Source organism: Paroedura picta, chromosome 2 (genome assembly GCF_049243985.1).
Source record: "Paroedura picta isolate Pp20150507F chromosome 2, Ppicta_v3.0, whole genome shotgun sequence".
Lineage (NCBI taxonomy): Eukaryota > Metazoa > Chordata > Lepidosauria > Squamata > Gekkonidae > Paroedura > Paroedura picta.
In genome coordinates, this window is record NC_135370.1 from 75,450,293 (window position 1) to 75,469,254 (window position 18,962).

The window sequence follows — 18,962 nt, forward strand, 5'->3', positions numbered from 1 at the left end:
CCTAGGGGGTGGGATGTGTCCGGCTGTCCAAGTTAGAACAGGGCCAATCAGGGTACAGCCAGCTTTGCCCTGATTGGCCCTGCCCCTGCAGCTCCCACCCTCCATCCCTGGATTCTAGCCTCTTTGATCTCAGATGCCTCAGTGCCTGGAGCCAGCAGCAGGTAAGGGGAGAGGGCCCTGGGCAAAGGGCCATGATGGAGGGCTTACTAATGAGGGCCTCTTGGCCTGCTAGGCTTGGCCTGCTGATGAGGCCCTCCCGGCCTGCTGACTACCTGTTAAGGAACTCTGCCCTGGCCCTGATAATGAGTTGCCCAGCCCCTGCCCGCCCCACTTGATCTGGCTGCGAGGTGCGGCCCAAAGCCACCTTAAGCTGCCTGGCCAGGGGCTACGGGAGGGGATCCTTTCAAGACCTGTTCTTAGGGACGGGCTTTGAAGCTAGTTGTATATAAATTGTTCATAAATTGTATATAAATTGTCAGGCGTCTTCAGGAGGAGTGGCAACAGTGGCAGTGCCCCTCCCCCCTGCCAAGCTGCTCACCCTGCCGTGACCCCTGTGAAAGGGTCGTTCAACCCCCAAAGGGATCCCGACCTCCAGGCTGAGAACCACTACTTTATAGCATCTCCAGTAGCAGTTGGGCATTGCAGAACCTTTTGTAAAATAGAGAAAAAGGAGAAACATCAATCATTATAATTAGCAAAGCCAGAAATTAATTTGGAAAGGTGAGGCTGCACAATAAGGCCACGGAAAACTTTCATGTTGCCTGCTTTCATTAGCTTCATGTACTTTTCTTGTCTTTACCTCCTTGTAGGCCACCAAGCTTGACAGTGCCTTTGTTCGCAAGGACCCCTATGGAGTGGTGCTCATCATTTCAGCCTCTAACTATCCCTTTCTTCTCTGCTTGGTCCCTATGGTGGGGGCCATTGCAGCCGGTGAGTGAGAAGCTCTCTGAAGGCCGCCACGTCCCCAACAGCCTCCACAGTCCACAGACCCTTTGTTAGCTGGTCTGTTTCCTGTTCAGCAGGGACTCCTGCTGGCTGGATCCAAATGTGTGATGGTTTTATGTACCTTGCTACCATAGCCGTGTGCTCTTTTCTCCACCAGGGAACTGTGTGATCATCAAACCTTCAGAACAAAGCAGCTGCAGTGAAAAGCTCTTGGCTGAAGTGCTGCCTTCCTATCTTGACCCAGTGAGTTTCTTAGACCAAACTCTCCTTTATTTGCTCATGAAAATTTACTCCTTGTTCACATATATTACCTCTTCCTGCTTTTGAAATATCTTGGTTGCCTCAGTTGTGGTGTGATGCTGGAGGAAAAATATTCAGCAATGATCACTTCTCTCTGTAGGGTGCTAGTGGGGGAGACTGCTACAGTTTGCAAAGGGCACATATGCAACTTCAACAATATACAGTAGGCATGAAGACCATATCAATCATTGGACATTCATTATAGGGTTTAACTGCTGTTTTGTATCATTATGTCTGATTCCTTATAGGCAGTAAAGGCAGAGAGGGCAGTCATACGGAAGCGGAGCTCATCCCCGCCTCCATATGACTCAGCCAACAGGCAGGCCCGTTCCCCAAAGATTGAGCCCTCAGTTGCCCCAGACTAAGGGAACGTTGATTCCTCACCACCGTGAGGACAATGGTGCCCAGAAGGGGCAAAGAATGCCCCACTGGCTTTGCAGCACTTTGCTGTAACACAGGACGGACCAGGACATTCATTTTTTTATTTTGCAGGAAGGTGGGATTGTATGGAATGCAATCCCACGTTCCTGCAAAATGACCCCGTCCCCAGCGCAGTGGAACTATTCTGCCAGTGTTTTGTTTCCTAGGGCAGCAGTCCCCAACCTTTTGAAGGTTGAGGTCTGCCTCCGGGGGTGAGGAAGAGCCGGCGGCCCGGGCGCTGCACATGCGTGTTAGCGCCCCCTGGTGGTGAAAATGCACATGCGCGGACCTGCTGCGCGTGCACATTTTCACCACCAGGGGCGCTAACGTGCATTCGCGGCAGGCTACGTGCATGCGTGTTTGTGTCCGCCAGCGTGCCGGCGGCCGCGCCTCCCACTTCCCCCTCCTCTAGCGGCTGCTCCTCTTGCGGCCTGGTGAGCTTCTCGCTGTGGGGGGAGGGAGAGGCAGGAGTGGCCGCCGGTGGCCCGCTACTGAGGCCTTCGCGACCCGGTACCGGGCCGCAGACCAGGGGTTGATGACCCCCATCCTAGGGGACACATTAAACTGCATTATACTGTTTCAGGGGTTTCTCCACTGTAAAACGGTTGAGAAACCCTGGATTAGCCACTAGACAGGGTGTGTGTCCCAAAGCACAAGAAACAGTTACACAGAGAAACAGATTAGATAGTATGCCTAGAACACTGGGAAGTGTTTGAGGCCCTCTCCAACCCTAGATAATAATGGCGTGTGACAGGTGGGTTGGACAGCGAAGTCTGTAAATCCTCTCCGGGGTGGGGGGGGGGAGAGGCAAGGGATGATGCAGCCTGAGGAAAGGGAATATAAGCCAGCTGCAACTGGAAGAAAATTGATCTGGAGAGATGCTCCCTTTATTGTTGCAATAAAGTATCTATCCTTTCTACCTACCTGTCTGGTGACTCTACAGTAAGAGAGGTGATCTTCTAATATCATTACATTTTCATACTGCCCTTTCAAGAAGCTCAGGGCAGTTTACATGCTAATAAAAACACACAATATAAACCCAGCTAAAACATAATTGCATTCCCCTTGGAATTTAAAATCAATACATATTTAAAATAATTTCCTATCATTCCTATACTTTAGTGGCCAGGAACATCCCTTTTCAGAGTGGGAATGGGAGAAAATGCTAATATCAATGTTTTGGATATTTTGCTGTTGTAGATGTCTAACTGAATGCAGAGGAAGGCCAGGTATATTGGTGGGCCTTGACCATAAGCCCAGTGGAACAACTCTGTTTTGCAGGCCCTGCAGAACTGTTTTGGGTCCTGCAGGGCCTGATCCCCTTTGGGAGAGTGTTCTACTAGGCTGGTGCCAGGGACGAGAAAGCCCTTGCTCTGGTTGAGGCCCGTTTTATTTCTCTATTTCACAGGATACCTTTGCTGTGGTGACGGGTGGCCCTGAACCAACTAGTAGATTACTGGAGAACAAGTTTGATTACATCATGTTTACAGGTGACTTCTCCATTTTTTATTTCCAGGGTAGTAATAATAATTATGCGCCCTCTTGCGCAACTGGTACGGATGTTCAGGCTGGGATGTCACCAATATGTGGATAACACTAATCTCTTCCTCCAGATGGATGACTGCTCTGATTCTCCCCCAGTAGCCAGCTGCTTGGAAGAAGTGACAAAATGGCTCAGTCATCTGAAGCTTAACACTTCAAAGATAGAGGTCCTATGCATAGGCAGGAAGGGTCCAAGTGAGGAAGTGCATCTGCCCAACCTGGATAATGTGCAGCTATCAGCAGCTCCCTCTGCCAGGAACCTAGGCATCATTCTGGACGCTTCCCTATCAATGGAGGCCCAAGTCACAAGAGTAGCGCAGATGGCATTCTACCACTTTCACCAAGCCAAGCTACTAGCACCCTACTTGGGCCCAGAACACCTAGCCACAGTGAAATACATGGCAGTCACCTCTAGGCTAGACTTCTGCAACTCACTGTATGCTGGTCTACCCTTCACTTTGATCCAGAAATTGGGCCTTAGGGGAGGGTGGTATAAAAATTTAATAAATAAATAAATTTATAAAGCAGTTATTAAAAATTAAAGGATATTGAGCATGGTAAAAAGTGATTAGCCAAGCTAATGATATGGGATCTTAATCTAATTTCTGTTAGACCACAACAGCTCTCAGTCAGCAAAGTCTTGTATCTACTCACAGTCCAGCTAAGCTCTCATTGGTAGCCTGTCCCCTGGCCTTTTGCTTTGCTGAGCTCTATGTTAGCCCTGTGAATAAATCACTCGGGCTGATTCCACATGGGCAGAAAGGGTGGAGGCAGTGTCAGTATGGACCCCGTGTCTATATGACATCACTGCCAGGCCGCAGCCCTCCCGGGCCTGGCACAGTTCAGGCCCCAGAAGCCCCATGCTATTGGAATGCGGATTCTTCCACATTCCCTTTTAGTGCTATGGGGGACAATGGAGCCTGTCCTGCAGCAGACCCATCTGGACAGGAAGAGCCGGGTCTACGGGGGCCTGGAGGGGGCAAAAAATGCCCTGGACATCTTCACGGTGCTTCATGGCTCTGTGGGGCAGACCACAGCATTTTTCTTTATTTTGCAGGAAAGGTGGGGTTGCGTTCACTCCCACCTTCCAGCAAAATACCCCCCCTACTGCCTCCCCCATGTGGCGGAACCTCCCTGTCACTACTGTGCTTCCTAGGGGGACACATCTGAATTGTGTCTCCTGTGGGACACATTTCAGTGCTGGAGAAAATCCGACATGGGGGGCACAGCAAACTGTGTACAATGGAGCTCCGCAGCAACACACTGGCTGCAGCCCCAAGTGGCACTGCTGCTGTGGAATTGGTCCCGGTTATATCTCCTACTGAGAAATAAACTTTTCTGGTCTTAAAGATGCCATTAGACTCAAACTGGGTTCTCATATCTGTTTGTTATCTCTTTTATTTGTTTGCTAATTTGTTGCTATTGACAGTTCTTCCAAAAGGCTTTAATCCGATTTTAGCTATACTTACCACAGTCATTTATATACCTTGACTCTAACTTCTCCTTATGAATCTTGAGTTTAACTGGGCAAGTGACCCCCCCCCCCATACACAAGGCTTGAGGAAATCTGTTTCAATGAACCTGAAGAAATGTGTATGCACATGAAAGTTTATACCCAGAATTAATTTTGTGCTGCTGCTTTGTTCTATTATTTCTTTCTGCAATTCTTCTTTAAGCACTATATTTGTTTTTCCTTGGTGCTGAATTTTGAGTGGCTGTATTTGGCATAACACTTTGCTCACACCTTTGTAAGTGTCCTAAATCTGGCCATTTTTCTGCAGGGAGTCCCTCTGTTGGAAAGATTGTCATGAGTGCAGCGGCCAAACATCTGACACCATTGACTCTGGAGCTGGGAGGCCAAAACCCCTGCTATGTGGACTGCTGCTGCGATTTCCAGAATGCAGCCAACAGAATAGTATGGGGAAAGTTCTTCAATGCTGGCCAGACTTGCATTGCACCAGACTACGTGATCTGTACCATTGAAACACAAGAGAGACTGATGCCCTGCCTACGTCAGGCTATCCGTGAGTTTTATGGCTGCAACCCTCGAGACTCACCTGACTACGGACGCATGATCACCGAAAATAATTTCCAGCGCCTCCGTGGACTCCTGGAATGTGGACGAATAGCCATTGGTGGAGAAATAGATGAATGTGACCGTTACATTGGTGAGCAAGTAGCCTAGGGTTTTGGGGAGTTCCTGGAGATTGTGGGCAAGTCCCTATGGAGGACAGAGTTTGGAGAGAAATTCAGTGGGCATGTGACTTCATAGAATCTACCCTCTCTAGGGGAACTGACCTCTGCTATCCGGAGATCAGTTGAAATTCTGGGAGTGCTCCATGCTCCACCTGAATGTTGGCGTCCCCTAAAGTGGGTTGATGCTGGGGAGTTGGAGTGGGGGCTTGAGAGAGAGAGTGACCCCATCATTCTAAGGCCTGTAGAAATCTTGTTATGGAGTGCCTTTCCATCAATGAGTGAAAATTTGGATAGAGTGTGAGGAAAGTCCTGCATGGTAGGGCTTGGGCATAGGTTGAGGGTTGGAAAAAGCAGCTTCAAGGCTGTTGAGGGACAGGATATGGCAGCAGTATATGAGCATAACATGGTTTTATGTGCTCTCCTGTCCACAGCTCCCACAGTGCTGGTTGATGTGAAGGAATGGGAGCCAATCATGCAACAGGAAGTGTTTGGGCCTATCTTGCCCATTTTCATTGTGAAGGACTTGGATGAAGCCATCCGATATATCAACAGCAAGGAACGCCCGCTGGCTGCCTATGCCTTCTCTTGTGACTGCAAGGTAAGCTTTGGTCTTAGAGCTGACTCAATCCAGCATATTGTCAATTTAACCCTGCTGCCTTTATTTAATCCAGACTTCACTCAGATCTAAAAATATGACCAGGCTAGGGTTATAAGAAGGCAATTCTGGAAGTACAGATCCACTGTTGACAATATTTCTCTGCAGGCCGTCAATGTTTAAATAGCATATAAATGGTACTAGGAGTTGTAGTAAATGATTGAAAAGGAGGCTGCTTCCTATACGCCATACGTCCCTGTGGGTGTGTGAAAGATTTGCAACCTCTTCTCAAGAATGTTTACTCAGATATGCCTTACTGAAGTTTATAAGCCTTACTTTCTGGAAGTCATACATAGAATTTCAACCTCAGAGAGGAGCAGGAGGCTGCATTCAAACTGTGAAGACAGGTGACATCACAACCCATGTCTCCTCAATGTCCCGTTCACTGCTGGACTTGGTGCTTGAGCCAAGCCACTGAGAGGCAGGATCTAAACCAGACCAAAATTAGATCAGCTTGCCAGCATCAAAGAATCTCCAGTTACAGATTTTTTCCCATCAAAGACTTAAGGACTTCATCCATCAATATTTTAGCAAACTCTGAACTAGTGTCTCATACTTTTATTTGGAACAATGGAGAGAAGCAGAAGAAAAAACAGCACTTTTTGTCAAAGACTGAGGTACTTTGCTGTTTTGGATTGTACTTTGCAAGTAACATTAATTTTAGAATAAAGGCAAATGCACGCTACCCATAAAAAAAAAGACTTGAGGACTTGAAGAGGTGGTTTCTGGGCCACCTTGTTGGTGTGCGTTGTATGAGAGAGAGTGGCATCAGCCTCATCTTTCTTGGCAACCTTGTACACAGTGGGTAGGAGTTCCATTCTCCTTCAGGAGTCAGTCACTTTGGGTTGCTGAAGGAACTGTATTCCACCAAACCTCTGTTTACTCAGGAAATGCAGATAATTATGTTTTAAACTTACAGACAAAGAGAAATATTCACTAGAGAAAAAAACATAAAACTGTGCTATCTATTTGTATTATATTTATTGTATATAGTCAAAGGCCCTTAATGAGAATTAATCAGTAAAAGTGTTAAGAGTAAAACAGAACATTTCTCAGCATAATATGTAAAATCAGCATAATAAAACAGAATGTGTCACAGTAAGATATATGAGATCAACATTTCAGATTGGTGGCTCTAATTAAAAGTCCTTTTATTTGGATCTTCCTGGCAGCCAGAGCAAAAAGTACCATTATATGTGAGGCAGGTTAATTTGTCAGAATCTGAAATGAACTGGGTATTATCTTGGCAAGGAATCTGAGTACAAGGAACAGACCAAAACATAGTGGGAGAGATCTCTGAAAACTGAATCCCTACATATGCAAGTGGTCTTCACTCAGAGGTGTTTGTTAGTAATGCCCAGAAAAAATAGCTGATGGCATTGTTTCAAATCATAAAGTTATTAATGCCATTCTAAGATTGTGTGCAATTATATTTATACCTAGCATATAATGAATTATCATCAGGGCCCAATTTTGCATTGAGATCACCCCCCAAAATTACATGTGTAGCTGGATAAACCTTCAATAATTGCCATACAGATGTAACCCAAACACACAAGCATTGTTAGACTTGAAAGCAAAAAAGCAACAATATAAATCAATCATTCTTCATAAAAAGAAGGAGGATATGTTTAAGGCTTGGTATCAGCTTAGGCAAACAACTCTTCTTAAGGATGACTCTCAGTTTTGAAGGTTGGTATCTGGCTGTACAAAAAGATTTCACTCCTACTAAACCATCCCTCCAGTAATATGGGAGAAACATTTTAATTTCCTTTATGCATCTATAAACATTGAAGATTCAGTTTTGGACAGTGAGGACAACATAACCAACTCACAAATTTGGTCACCTGTCAATCCCTCTGAGGTAAAAAATCTAATTAGGACCCTAAAATCAGGGAAAGCCCCTGGCCCAGATTTAGTCTCATCAGATTTAATGAAGAACAATACTGATTGGTGGGTCCCAGTACTGACCAAGTTATTCACTAATGTGGATAAAACTCGTAGGATTCCAAATGGCTGGGAAACAGCTATTGTTGCCTCTATATACAAAAAGGGCAACAAGGATGACCCATCCAATTATAGACCCATAAGCCTATTAAGCACAATAAGTAAATTATAGGCAAAACATCTGCAGTGGAAATTAAGGGATTGGTTAGATCAAAATCTTTTAAAAAGGGAGGAAGGATGACCTGGGAAACTACAGACCAGTGAGTCTGACCTCTGTTGCGGGGAAGATAATTGAGCAGATATTAAAAGGAGCGATCTGCAAACACCTGGAAGACAATTTGGTGATCCAAGGAAGTCAGCATGGATTTGTCTCCATTAAGGTTCCCCATGATGTTCTGATGGATAAATTGAAGGACTGAAATCTGGATTTTCAGATACTTAGGTGGATAGGAAATGGGTTAGAGAACCGCACTCAAAGAGTTGTTGTCAATGGTGTTTCATCAGACTGGAGGGAGGTGAGTAGTGGGGTACCTCAGGGCTCGGTGCTTGGTCCAGTACTTTTTAACATATTTCTTAATGATCTAGATGAGGGGGTGGAGGGACTACTCATCAAGTTTTCAGATGACACCAAATTGGGAGGACTGGCAAATACTCCAGAAGATAGAGACAGAGTTCAATGAGATCTGAACACAATGGAAAAATGGGCAAATGAGAACAAGATGCAATTTAATAAAGATAAGTGTAAAGTTCTGCATCTGGGTCAGAAAAAAGATGGGGGATACGCTTCTAGGTAACACTGTGTGTGAACGAGACCTTGGGGTACTTGTGGATTGTAAACTAAACATGAGCAGGCAGTGTGATGCAGCGGTAAAAAAGGCAAATGCCATTTTGGGCTGTATCAACAGGGGCATCACATCAAAATCACAAGATGTCATAGTTCCATTGTATATGGCACTGGTCAGACCACACCTGGAACATTGTGTGCAGTTCTGGAGGCCTCACTTCAAGAAGGACGTAGATAAAATTGAAAGGGTACAGAGGAGAACACCAAGGATGATCTGGGGCCAAGGGACCAAACCCTATGAAGATAGGTTGAGGGACTTGGGAATGTTCAGCCTGGAGAAAAGGAGGTTGAGAGGGGACATGATAGCCCTCTTTAAGTATTTGAAAAGTTGTCACTTGGAGGAGGGCAGGATGCTGTTTCCATTGGCTGCAGAGGAGAGGACACGCAGTAATGGGTTTAAACTACAAGTACAACGATATAGGCTAGATATCAGGAAAAATTTTTTTTCACAGTCAGAGTAGTTCAGCAGTTGAATAGGCTGCCTAAGGAGGTGGTGAGCTCCCCCTCACTAGCAGTCTTCAAGCAAAGGTTGGATACACACTTTTCTTGGATGTTTTAGGACGCTTTGGGCTGATCCTGCGTTGAGCAGGGGGTTGGATTAGATGGCCTGTATGGCCCCTTCCAACTCTATGATTCTGTGATTCTGTGATACCTAGCTGAAGAACAAGGAGGGTTCCGAGAAGGAAGATCCACCATAGATCAATGCCTAATTTTGGACCATCTAATAGCAAAATAAGAGCCTCTTGTGGCGCAGAGTGGCAAGGCAGCAGTCATGCAGTCTGAAAGCTCTGCCCATGAGGCTGGGAGTTTGATCCCAGCAGCCGGCTCTATTTTGCATTTATTTTAATGACATTGTTACCCATTTATGGAGTTTGGTCTTCCATCCACCAAAATTAGCTAATAGACACTTTATTATTGTTGCAGATGATGTTGTCCTTTTATCAAGGACCCCTAGTGGACTAAAATGGGCATTGGGAGCCCTTATGAATTACTGTAATGAAAACTGCTTTGAAGTAAATAATTCCAAGACAAAAATAGTTGTCTTTTCAAAGTAACTTAAGAAACACTTGTGGTGCCTAAATGCTATTTGTATTAAACAAGTTCAGTTTTATAAATATCTAGGTGTCATATTTCAAGCTTCAGGATCTATGAACTCTCATGTAGCCCATATTGCTTTGAATGCGCAAAAAAGTGCAGGTGCTACACTAAAATTCAATTGGAACAAAGGTGGTAGGAATGTCCCAGCAGCTCTTAAAATATACAAAACTAAGCCCCTGGTGCAAATGTTATATGGAGCACCACTGACAATCACTGCCAATACAATTTGCCAGGAGAGAGTGCAAACCAAATTTTGGTTTGTGACCCGAAATCGCCGTTTCGGAGGCCGTGCATAATGGGCCATTCTGACACATCAAAACACTGAAACTATTGCAGGTGGAATTTCAGAACAGATTCACTGATTGCCATAAGCTTGAAAAGGAAATAAGAATGTTTCAGAATCCATTTGAAGTAGCACCAGAAGATGCAAGTAACTTTATTCAGATGGAACTAATTGATTTGCAAGCCAGAGATGATCTCAGAGACATTTACAAAGAAGATAGTCTTTTAGATTTCTATTCTGGTCTACCTGATATAGTTATCAACTTAGCTAAATTTGTTGCAGGTATGTTCATAGTCTTTTGGCACCACATACATCTGTGAACAAACCTTTTGCAAGATAAAAATTGTGAAATCGAAATGTAGGTCAGGGCTTACAGATGAACATTTACATGACATTTTAAGAGTGCCTGTCACAAACCTTGACTTGGATATCAATGCCTTGGCTAACAGAGAACTAAGTAAGCATATGTAGTTAAGTAAAAGGATTCTTCAGTAAACTATTGTTCCAAAGTGCATTAAATAGGCTAACAGGGCAGTAATTCAGTTTTATCACCTTTTTAATGAATAGGGACCACAACACTCATTTTCCAGTCTTTGGGGAAAATGCCTGATTCATTTATATGGATGAAAACCCTGGCTAAAATTGAAGACTACCAGTTGGGGAAGGCTTTGAATAGATCAGGTGGAATCAGGTCTTCCCCAGATCATAAGCTAAGCCTCTGTAACTGGGACCAGGTTGGTAGGCTTCTTCAATCAACAGAATTGGCCTGGGTAATTGATTTTGTAAAAATGGGCAATCTTCAAACATTTTGGAGAAATATGTATACCAAGTATTTTCAGCTATTTGGGCTTCAAGAAATCTCCCAAGTCCAAAAGAAACAAGGTCTCCGAAATGAAGCTATTTTCTCCTTGACTGATATATCTAATTTGTTCCAAAGTTGCTTATCATAATCAGATTTCTTTCTTTTGAGTAGGATCTTGTACTGGGATCTTAATCTAATGAGCTGTGTCATCCTATTTTCCTATTTGCTGCATCATGTCAACCTCATGTATTTAATTAGTTTTTTCCTGAAAACTTTACATTCATGGTCACACCAGCTGTTATTGGGGTAAGATGACGGCTTTAGATGTTTATTGTTAGTGAGCAAAGGTTTGAGCAGGCTAATTATCTTGTTGTAGCATTCTATGGAATCATCACCAGACTTCAAAAGGGCAGAGCGATGAGATCTCAAGTCGTTGTTTGTCAGGACTTGGGATATTTTATTTTGCAGCTAGGCTGACCACTTGAGCCTTCTGTCACCAAGAAAGGTGCCTTCAGCAATTTCAGATACAGAGGGCTGAAAAATATTGCTGTTATATTTAAATAGGAGCCTTAGGGGACTGTGATCACTAAGTGGGGTATCACCCAGCTCAAAATAGTCCACATCTGTCAGTAGGACAGGAGAGACTGCCATGTAATCAGTAGTACTAGTGTTTCAGGAGGATAGAAAGGTAAAGGTACCATCAGACTTAATGAATTTAGTACCATGTAGAATGTAAAGATTAAACAAAGAGCAACTCCAAAAGTTTTAAACTAGGCTTATTAATCATAGGATCTTGTGAGAATCAGCATGCTCTACAATTAAAACATTAATCCCTGCCTTAGAGATGGTGCAACCTGGGCCAATTTTAGCATTAAAATCTTCACAAAGAGTTGTTTGAGAACTGGAGGGTTTGGGTTTCGAGGGTGTAAAAAAGCTGGTACCAATTTTTCTTTTGTCCTGTGACACTGAAAGTTTGGGGAGAATGTAAACATTTATAAATAGGAGATTACCAATGAGCTGTCTAGAGTTAACTTAGTCTGTTGGATATCTCTTACATAAAAGCACATGGTATCATACCCCTAGGGATGCCAGTCCCCAGGTGGGACCTGGGGATCCCCTGGAATTATAGCTCATCTCCAGGTGTCACAGGTCTGTGCTCCTGGAGAAAACGGGTGGTTTAGAAGGTGAGGTCCCTCCCCATCTCAAATCCTGCCCACTCCTGGCTCCACCCCCAAAGTCTCCAGGTATTCCCAACCCAGTGCTGGTAATCCTACCTGTTTTCCTGGCTGTGGTCTGGAAGTTTCCTTCCAATGTCAACTGTGGGGCTTCTTCTCTAGCTTCCACTGAAAAAACATTCATGAATAATATTCCCAGTTAGAGATCAGAAGCTTGCTGGCCTCTCTAGTCCCCAGTTTGGTGTTGGGACCCTTTTGGTGTCCACAAAGCAAGAACAGGATCATTCATCAGGATAAAGGTGACAGCTAGCAGATGCTTCTCTGCCTGTGGCCTGGGTTTCCTAGCTCATGCATTACACCAGGGTTAGTCAAACTGCGGCCCTCCAGATGTCCAAGGACTACATTTGCTGGCAGGGGCTCATGGGAATTGTAGTCCATGGACATCTGGAGGGCCACAGTTTGACTTACCCCTGCATTACATTAAACTTGCCATACTACTTCTTGGAGTGCAGCTGTGGAACTGATTACCTATTACAGTAAATAAACCTGTTTGATCAGAGCAACACCCATTCCTAAAAGGAGACACCGAACCAGTCTCACAAGTCCAACATGAGAGAATTTGCCCTGAGTTACAGACATTAGGCTATGGGGGGCTATACTGTACCATATGAGAGTGGGAATGCAATTCAGAAGTCCAAGCATGTGCAGAACTCGCTTAATTAAGAAATCCTAGAATTATTTGTTTAACTGTAGGTCCCTTCTATCCTGTTTCCCAGCCCCTTAACCTCAAGTTTGCTGAGTAAAGAGAAGTGTGATGATAACTGGAGTTAAAAATTAGGAGGATTTTATATCATCTTCAGCAGATGGTAATTTCAGGGCATGTGGTCAATATGAATGAGGTTCATCCAAAAGAGAGGTGTCTAATTAGAAATGGAGCTCTTTTCAAATTCAAGGAACATACTTATTGATGGGCAGAGGCAAGTGAGATAGTCCCTGTATCCATAATTGACCTTTGAGCATACATAGCATGAGTGTCCAACATGTCGTAGAATTCCTCATCAGTGTATATGAGGTAATTAGCAACTGTAGACATTCCTGGTGACATAAACAGCCTTAATTATAATACTGCAAGAGCTTGCATCAGATGTAAATGTCGTACAGACTTTGAGCACCTGGAAAAAAACAATAGAGTAATATAAAGGGAAATATTTGTAATATAAAGAAAATTCTAATTACAAGCAATGTATTTCAGGTTATTGAATCATGCTATTCTTCCCCTCCAAACTTCGAAGCCTTCCTGCCATGTCTTCCCCTTCATACATGCTGTGCAAACATAAAATGAGAGAACAGCGCACTATTTCACTCACTGCTCCTTGACCTGTCAATCAACGGGGCCAACCAATCGGTGATTGGTTGGTCTTGCACCCCCCCTTTTTACTTGAGACTTACACATAGCAACACTTATTCACTTCTATGAAAATGCCCCCCCCCCCAAAAAAGAACATGGTCGGTAAGCAGAGGGTACAGAGAGGGAGGCAGATCCCACCTGTCATTTAAAACAGCCGAAAGGCTCTGTTGAGCTCCCAATTGATCTAGACAAATTAATAGGGGGTGGTTCACTCACACTGTTATGTCTGTGAGCATTTCTACACAGATTGCTCTGCTTAGGGCCAATTGGATTCCTCCGCTAGGGCCAATCGGATTGCTCTGCTTAGAGCCAATCAGAGGCAGCAGCTGCCTGCCTGAAAGGTATAAAAGTGTATGAGTTTGCCAGTTTTTCTCTGTTCATTAGTTGTAGTTTGTTGCAGGAGTTGCTAAATAAAAAGAGCTGTTCTGAAGAATTGGAGTCTGTGATCACTGAACCCGCAGACTTAATACACACAACCCATCAACCCATCACTCCTGCCCTGCCTCCTTCCCTGAGCAGGAAATGGAGGGTGGAGGGCGGGACATTGCAGAGCTGACTATTGCGCGTTTCACCCTCCATCCGTTCCTTTTGCTAGTTGTCTGCTGGTTGTCCCCTGGTGGACATGCTTTTTAGGTTGGTGAATCCACTTTTGGGGATTCTGTAGCTTTTCTTGCATTTGAATTTTTATTTTAAAGGTGTGATCAAATCTTACTATTTCAGTACTACATGATTATACTTTAGAGAGGTGAGGTAGGATCAGAGGCATAACACAAAGTGGGTGGGTACCACACAGGGTTCCCAAAGTTCCCCCAAAGTTTTGAAAGAACACAGCTCTGTAGAATTTTGCAGGACAGAATTCACAGCATACAGAATGACAGAATTATAATCTGATATCTTCTAAACTGTAAAGAACAAGAGATGTGAGTACTAATAGCCTTTTTCTTTCCTTAGGTTGTGAACCGAATTTTGGATTGCACCAGCAGTGGTGGCTTCTGTGGCAATGATTGTCTAATGCATGCAGTTTCAGTCTCCCTGCCATTTGGTGGAATTGGTATGACTAGCTCTCTATCTCCTATGCTGTCTCTGTCTCCTAGCTCTGCACTCATCCTTCCTCCCCCTCTGGTACTGCCTCCATTCTCATAGGGACCAAGTAAGGCTCCAATCCTGGGCCATTTCCATATGGCTTGGTTCTATTAAGGAGTCTCCCCCCCCCCCCCCCCATTTACTCACAGCATTGTGGTGCATTTGTGCACTTCCTATGGTTTCCCTAGCTTTCCTCTCATCTTTCTCAAATCTGCTTTGCTATGAAGTTTTGGGAAGAATCTCAGTAAAGCCTAGAGAACTACTGTGTGAGCAAGAACATTCAGATATCTCTACCCATATGGCAGCCGCTTCTCTTGACTCTGTCCCTGTGACAGCCGTTTCCTTACCCTGCCACTGGGATCTTTTTTCTTAATTAGCACTTGAATATGTTGATAATGACACAGTGTTATCCCACTATGTGTTTCAGATTCTCTGACCCTCCAGATTTCATTAAAACAAAACACTAGCTCCTTTTGTGTGAAGATATAAGGGGAAAGGCATACCTCTGGAAGGAAAATTGCTAGAAACCTTTCTTTAAGAAAGCTAGAAATTTGGAGAATCTGATACTCCTATTGTTATACTGCTATATAACTGTAACAATATCCGAGAGTCCATTTTTAAAAATGAAAGGCATGTCAGTGACAGGGAGGAGGAGGAGGAGTAAGGGAGGGCTACTGCCTGGGACTGGGGCAGGAAACTGTAGTGAAACCTGCCATTTGGAAGTTCCATTGTCACTGCACTATATGGGCAGCTACAGCAGTCAGAAAGTAATTGCAGAAGCTTCTCACCATATGGAAACCAACCTAGCAGGTTCCTGAACTGCTCCTGACTTTTTTGCCATCCTCATGCAACAATTCTAAGTAATTAAGTAAATAATTATGAAAAGCCTTTCATGTTAAATAGCAGGTTACTGAATTATGTGGGATGCTTGCTCATGAATAACCTTAAACTGGCAGGGATAACCCTAAACTCCACCCTTTTGTTTGGAACATTCCACTCGTACTACTGGGACTGCTGTTTACTGTCATCTGCTTGTGGACTAGTGCTTTCACTATTAAGAGTAGAAATGCAGAAAGAAACAGGAAAGCTTGTGAGTTTGTGGTTGGGGAGGAAGAATTTTACCTTTGACAGCAGACTAGAATCCTTTTTTTCTGGAGCTGATCCACTGTTGTGAAAGAGTTCTGCTAACTTGCCATATGAAATGTCATGGATACCTAAGAAGGGGATCTGCTACTCATGTGATAAATAATGTTAGGATTCTGAGGCTTTTGTGCACATTTTATTCTTGTAGCATTTACTCCAAAGCAGTGTCCATGACATGCAAACAAAATTCTGACAGAGACCTTTCTCTTATACTTCAGTATTCATAATATATGTCCAATTTCATTTTTTTTAAGTCTGAGTTGTCATAACTGCTGGGAAGTTTTATTCAAAAATGCCATGCCACTCTTGGTGTGAGAATCAGCACCACACCCAAGTACATCCTCTATATATGGCTGCTATACTCTTTTGTTCAAGACAGTCACGAGAGAGGCTGATTTTATTCCCTGGCAGGATCTAGCTGACTTATTTTGAATTATCTTTAGCTACTGCTTAGAGATAAAAGGTAAAGTAGGAACAGACTTGAAAACAGAGTACTATGTAAATGTCAGCAACACTATATGGGAACACTTGTGATCCTGCCTACGTGAGGAGAATGGGTAGAGGGCATATTCTTGGGCTATGCGGCCAACTTGAAGCCTCCACCATTGTATAGAATTTGATCTGGATATTTTCTTTGTAACATCTCTTGCAGGAAACAGTGGGTTTGGCAATTACCATGGCAAGTACGGCTTCGACACTTTTACTCACCACCGTGGCTGCCTCTCTCGTTGCATGGGCTTTGAAATTATCAACAGCATGCGCTACCCACCCTACAGCCAGCGCAAGTTGGACCTGGTGCTCTCCACCACAGAAGTGAAACGCAAGGGCTTTTGCACCCTGCTGTGAACTCTCTAAACAGCAGAAGCCTTGTGTTCCTTGTGGCTCCTACAAGAAACCGAGCCACTGGAGAGAAAGAGGGGTTCTAACTCCTTTGCTGTCTCTAGAATGTAATTGTGCCTCTTAAAAAGTTCCCTGCCAAGGCTCTGCCTTCTAAAGAAACATATTGTATTGTTGTTTTAAATTGGTTTTAAGGGGTTGTATTGGGTTTTTAACTGTATGCTGTAACCCTTCTCGAGCCTTTGGGGGGAGGCGGGTAATAAATAAAATGATGATGATGATGATGATGGTGATGGTGGTGATCATCATCATCATCATCATCATCATCATCATCATCATCATGGGTCCTTATCAAATATCTTGCCTCTCATTCAGCACCCCTTACAGTCTCAGGCTTGAAGATCCTGATGTTCAATATCTTGGACTGGGGAGGACATATCTGGGTGTGTTGCTCCTATCAGTCTTTTTTCAATGGCTGGAAAAGTTAAGAAAAGGGAAGGGAATAGGAAATTTAGCTGGATGTAATTGCACAATAAACCCTCCACTTGAACACTGGATTTTCTCAAATTGTAGAGCCTGCACATCACTACAATAAAGAAGAAGAAAAAAGGCTCAAGCTGGTGATGGCAAAGTGATTTAATGTTCAAAACAATATCACAATGTTAAAAAAACCAGATTCCCTGGTATAGTCCATTTTTTATATCTTCCTCAGTTAATTCTGAATATTGCTATAACTCAATCTTCTCTAATAATGTTTTTATGATTGTTGGAAATAACTTAGTCTCTTATAATGTCTTGGGTATATAGTTCAATCCCAGACTGGTTGCATAATATCCAAATTTGTAGGGGTATACTAATATTAACATCGCTATGTGTAATTCCTCTATAATGGGCATTTTTTGGGGGGGGAGCGCTGGTGGGCACTCCACCTTGAAAAGGCCCACTGAGACCTCTGCAGGCCTTGGAGGGCCTGCCCGGAGTGAGGGGGGAGCACTTTTCCTCCTCTGCCTCCCCAGGCAGCCCTGGCAAGGCCGCAGCCAGAGATGCTTAAGGTGGCAGGAGCACTGGTGGGGACTGGCTCGCCCCCTCCTCCTTCGCAGCACCGCTAGGGTTGGTGAGGCTGCGGCCATGGCTGCTTGGTGCACGAGTGAATGGTGGTGGGGGCTTCCTTCTTCCTCTCCACCGGGCACACAGCCCCAGGCCCTTCGTCCTCCCTCCCAGGTCCCACTCACCATGCTGGCACTACTTCCATAAGGGACGAAGTTAGAAGGGATGTGTCCAGTGTGGGACATCCTTCCTGATTGGCCATCCATGGACAGACGGCCAATCAGAGATGGGATAGCCGGGATAGCTTTCCTCATTTGTAGGCAATGAGTCCCAGCACCCTCTTACTGTATTTATATGTTCAGAAATACAGATGAATATTTAATGGCTGAGTCCTTTAGGCAGTTTAATTCCAAACTGTTTCAGAAGTAAAGCTAATGCAAACAGTCCTTCTGTCATTCATATATTTTCCAGGCATCCATGTTTCCTTTCACTACCTCTACAGTAATCATATCCTGAACTCATTTTTCTTCACTTATCAGTAACTATACCTAAGTATGATTACTCAGAAATAAAGTATCTAAATTCAAAGGAATCCTTTTGCAGAATTCTACAGTTTGCAAGTAAGTTTTTTGCTTGTATAATAAAGATTTCTTGGCTCTATTAATTACTAATTTTGCATAGCATTTTATTATATATAATATATATATTGTGCTTCATTTATATTGTTTGTAGGCACCCTTTTGCTCACTATCCAAGAACCAGATAAACAAAATACCCAGACCTACAAGGTAGCTGAATCCAGTTTGCATCGTCCACATTTCTAATATATCATATGAAAACTGGCAAGGTTTTGATGACTAACACACCAAGTGTAACATCTAACCCCACCCTGATTAGATTTTCATTTAACTAGATTGGGGTGGTTCAGCAGTATGACAGAGGGCCTCGAGTTTCCTTCTTCAGGCAAAATATGTAAATAGTGGGAGAACACCCCTCCTCAGAAACCAAATCCTGACAGACTCACCTGTGTGTGTGTGTGTGTGTGTGTGTGTATGTGTGTGTTGTATCCAGTGTAATAGACACATGAAACAATTTTGTCCTGATGAAGAAGAAAAAAACCCGAGTAATCTGAATATAGGTAGATAATAAATGGGTGGTCGGAAGGGGATTGTGTTTGAGCTTCGCTCCTGTGGCCTTTCTTGCATGCTCAGGGAAATGCTTATTGCCACTTTTGGGT

At 43.9% G+C, this 18,962-nt stretch overlaps 1 protein-coding gene across 1 annotated transcript in view; it reads left to right on the forward strand.

Annotated features, from left to right (window-relative positions):
* Positions 1 to 16,867, forward strand: part of LOC143828881 (aldehyde dehydrogenase family 3 member B1-like) — a 46,755-nt gene extending 29,888 nt beyond the window's left edge. The window contains exons 5-11 of the mRNA XM_077319043.1: positions 810 to 930; positions 1,103 to 1,188; positions 3,074 to 3,155; positions 4,989 to 5,375; positions 5,835 to 6,001; positions 14,567 to 14,666; positions 16,494 to 16,867. Of these exons, the coding sequence (XP_077175158.1) occupies positions 810 to 930; positions 1,103 to 1,188; positions 3,074 to 3,155; positions 4,989 to 5,375; positions 5,835 to 6,001; positions 14,567 to 14,666; positions 16,494 to 16,687 (1,137 nt within the window). The 3' untranslated portion in view covers positions 16,688 to 16,867. The remainder of the gene's footprint in view (positions 1 to 809; positions 931 to 1,102; positions 1,189 to 3,073; positions 3,156 to 4,988; positions 5,376 to 5,834; positions 6,002 to 14,566; positions 14,667 to 16,493) is intronic.
* The last annotated feature ends 2,095 nt before the right edge of the window (positions 16,868 to 18,962 follow it).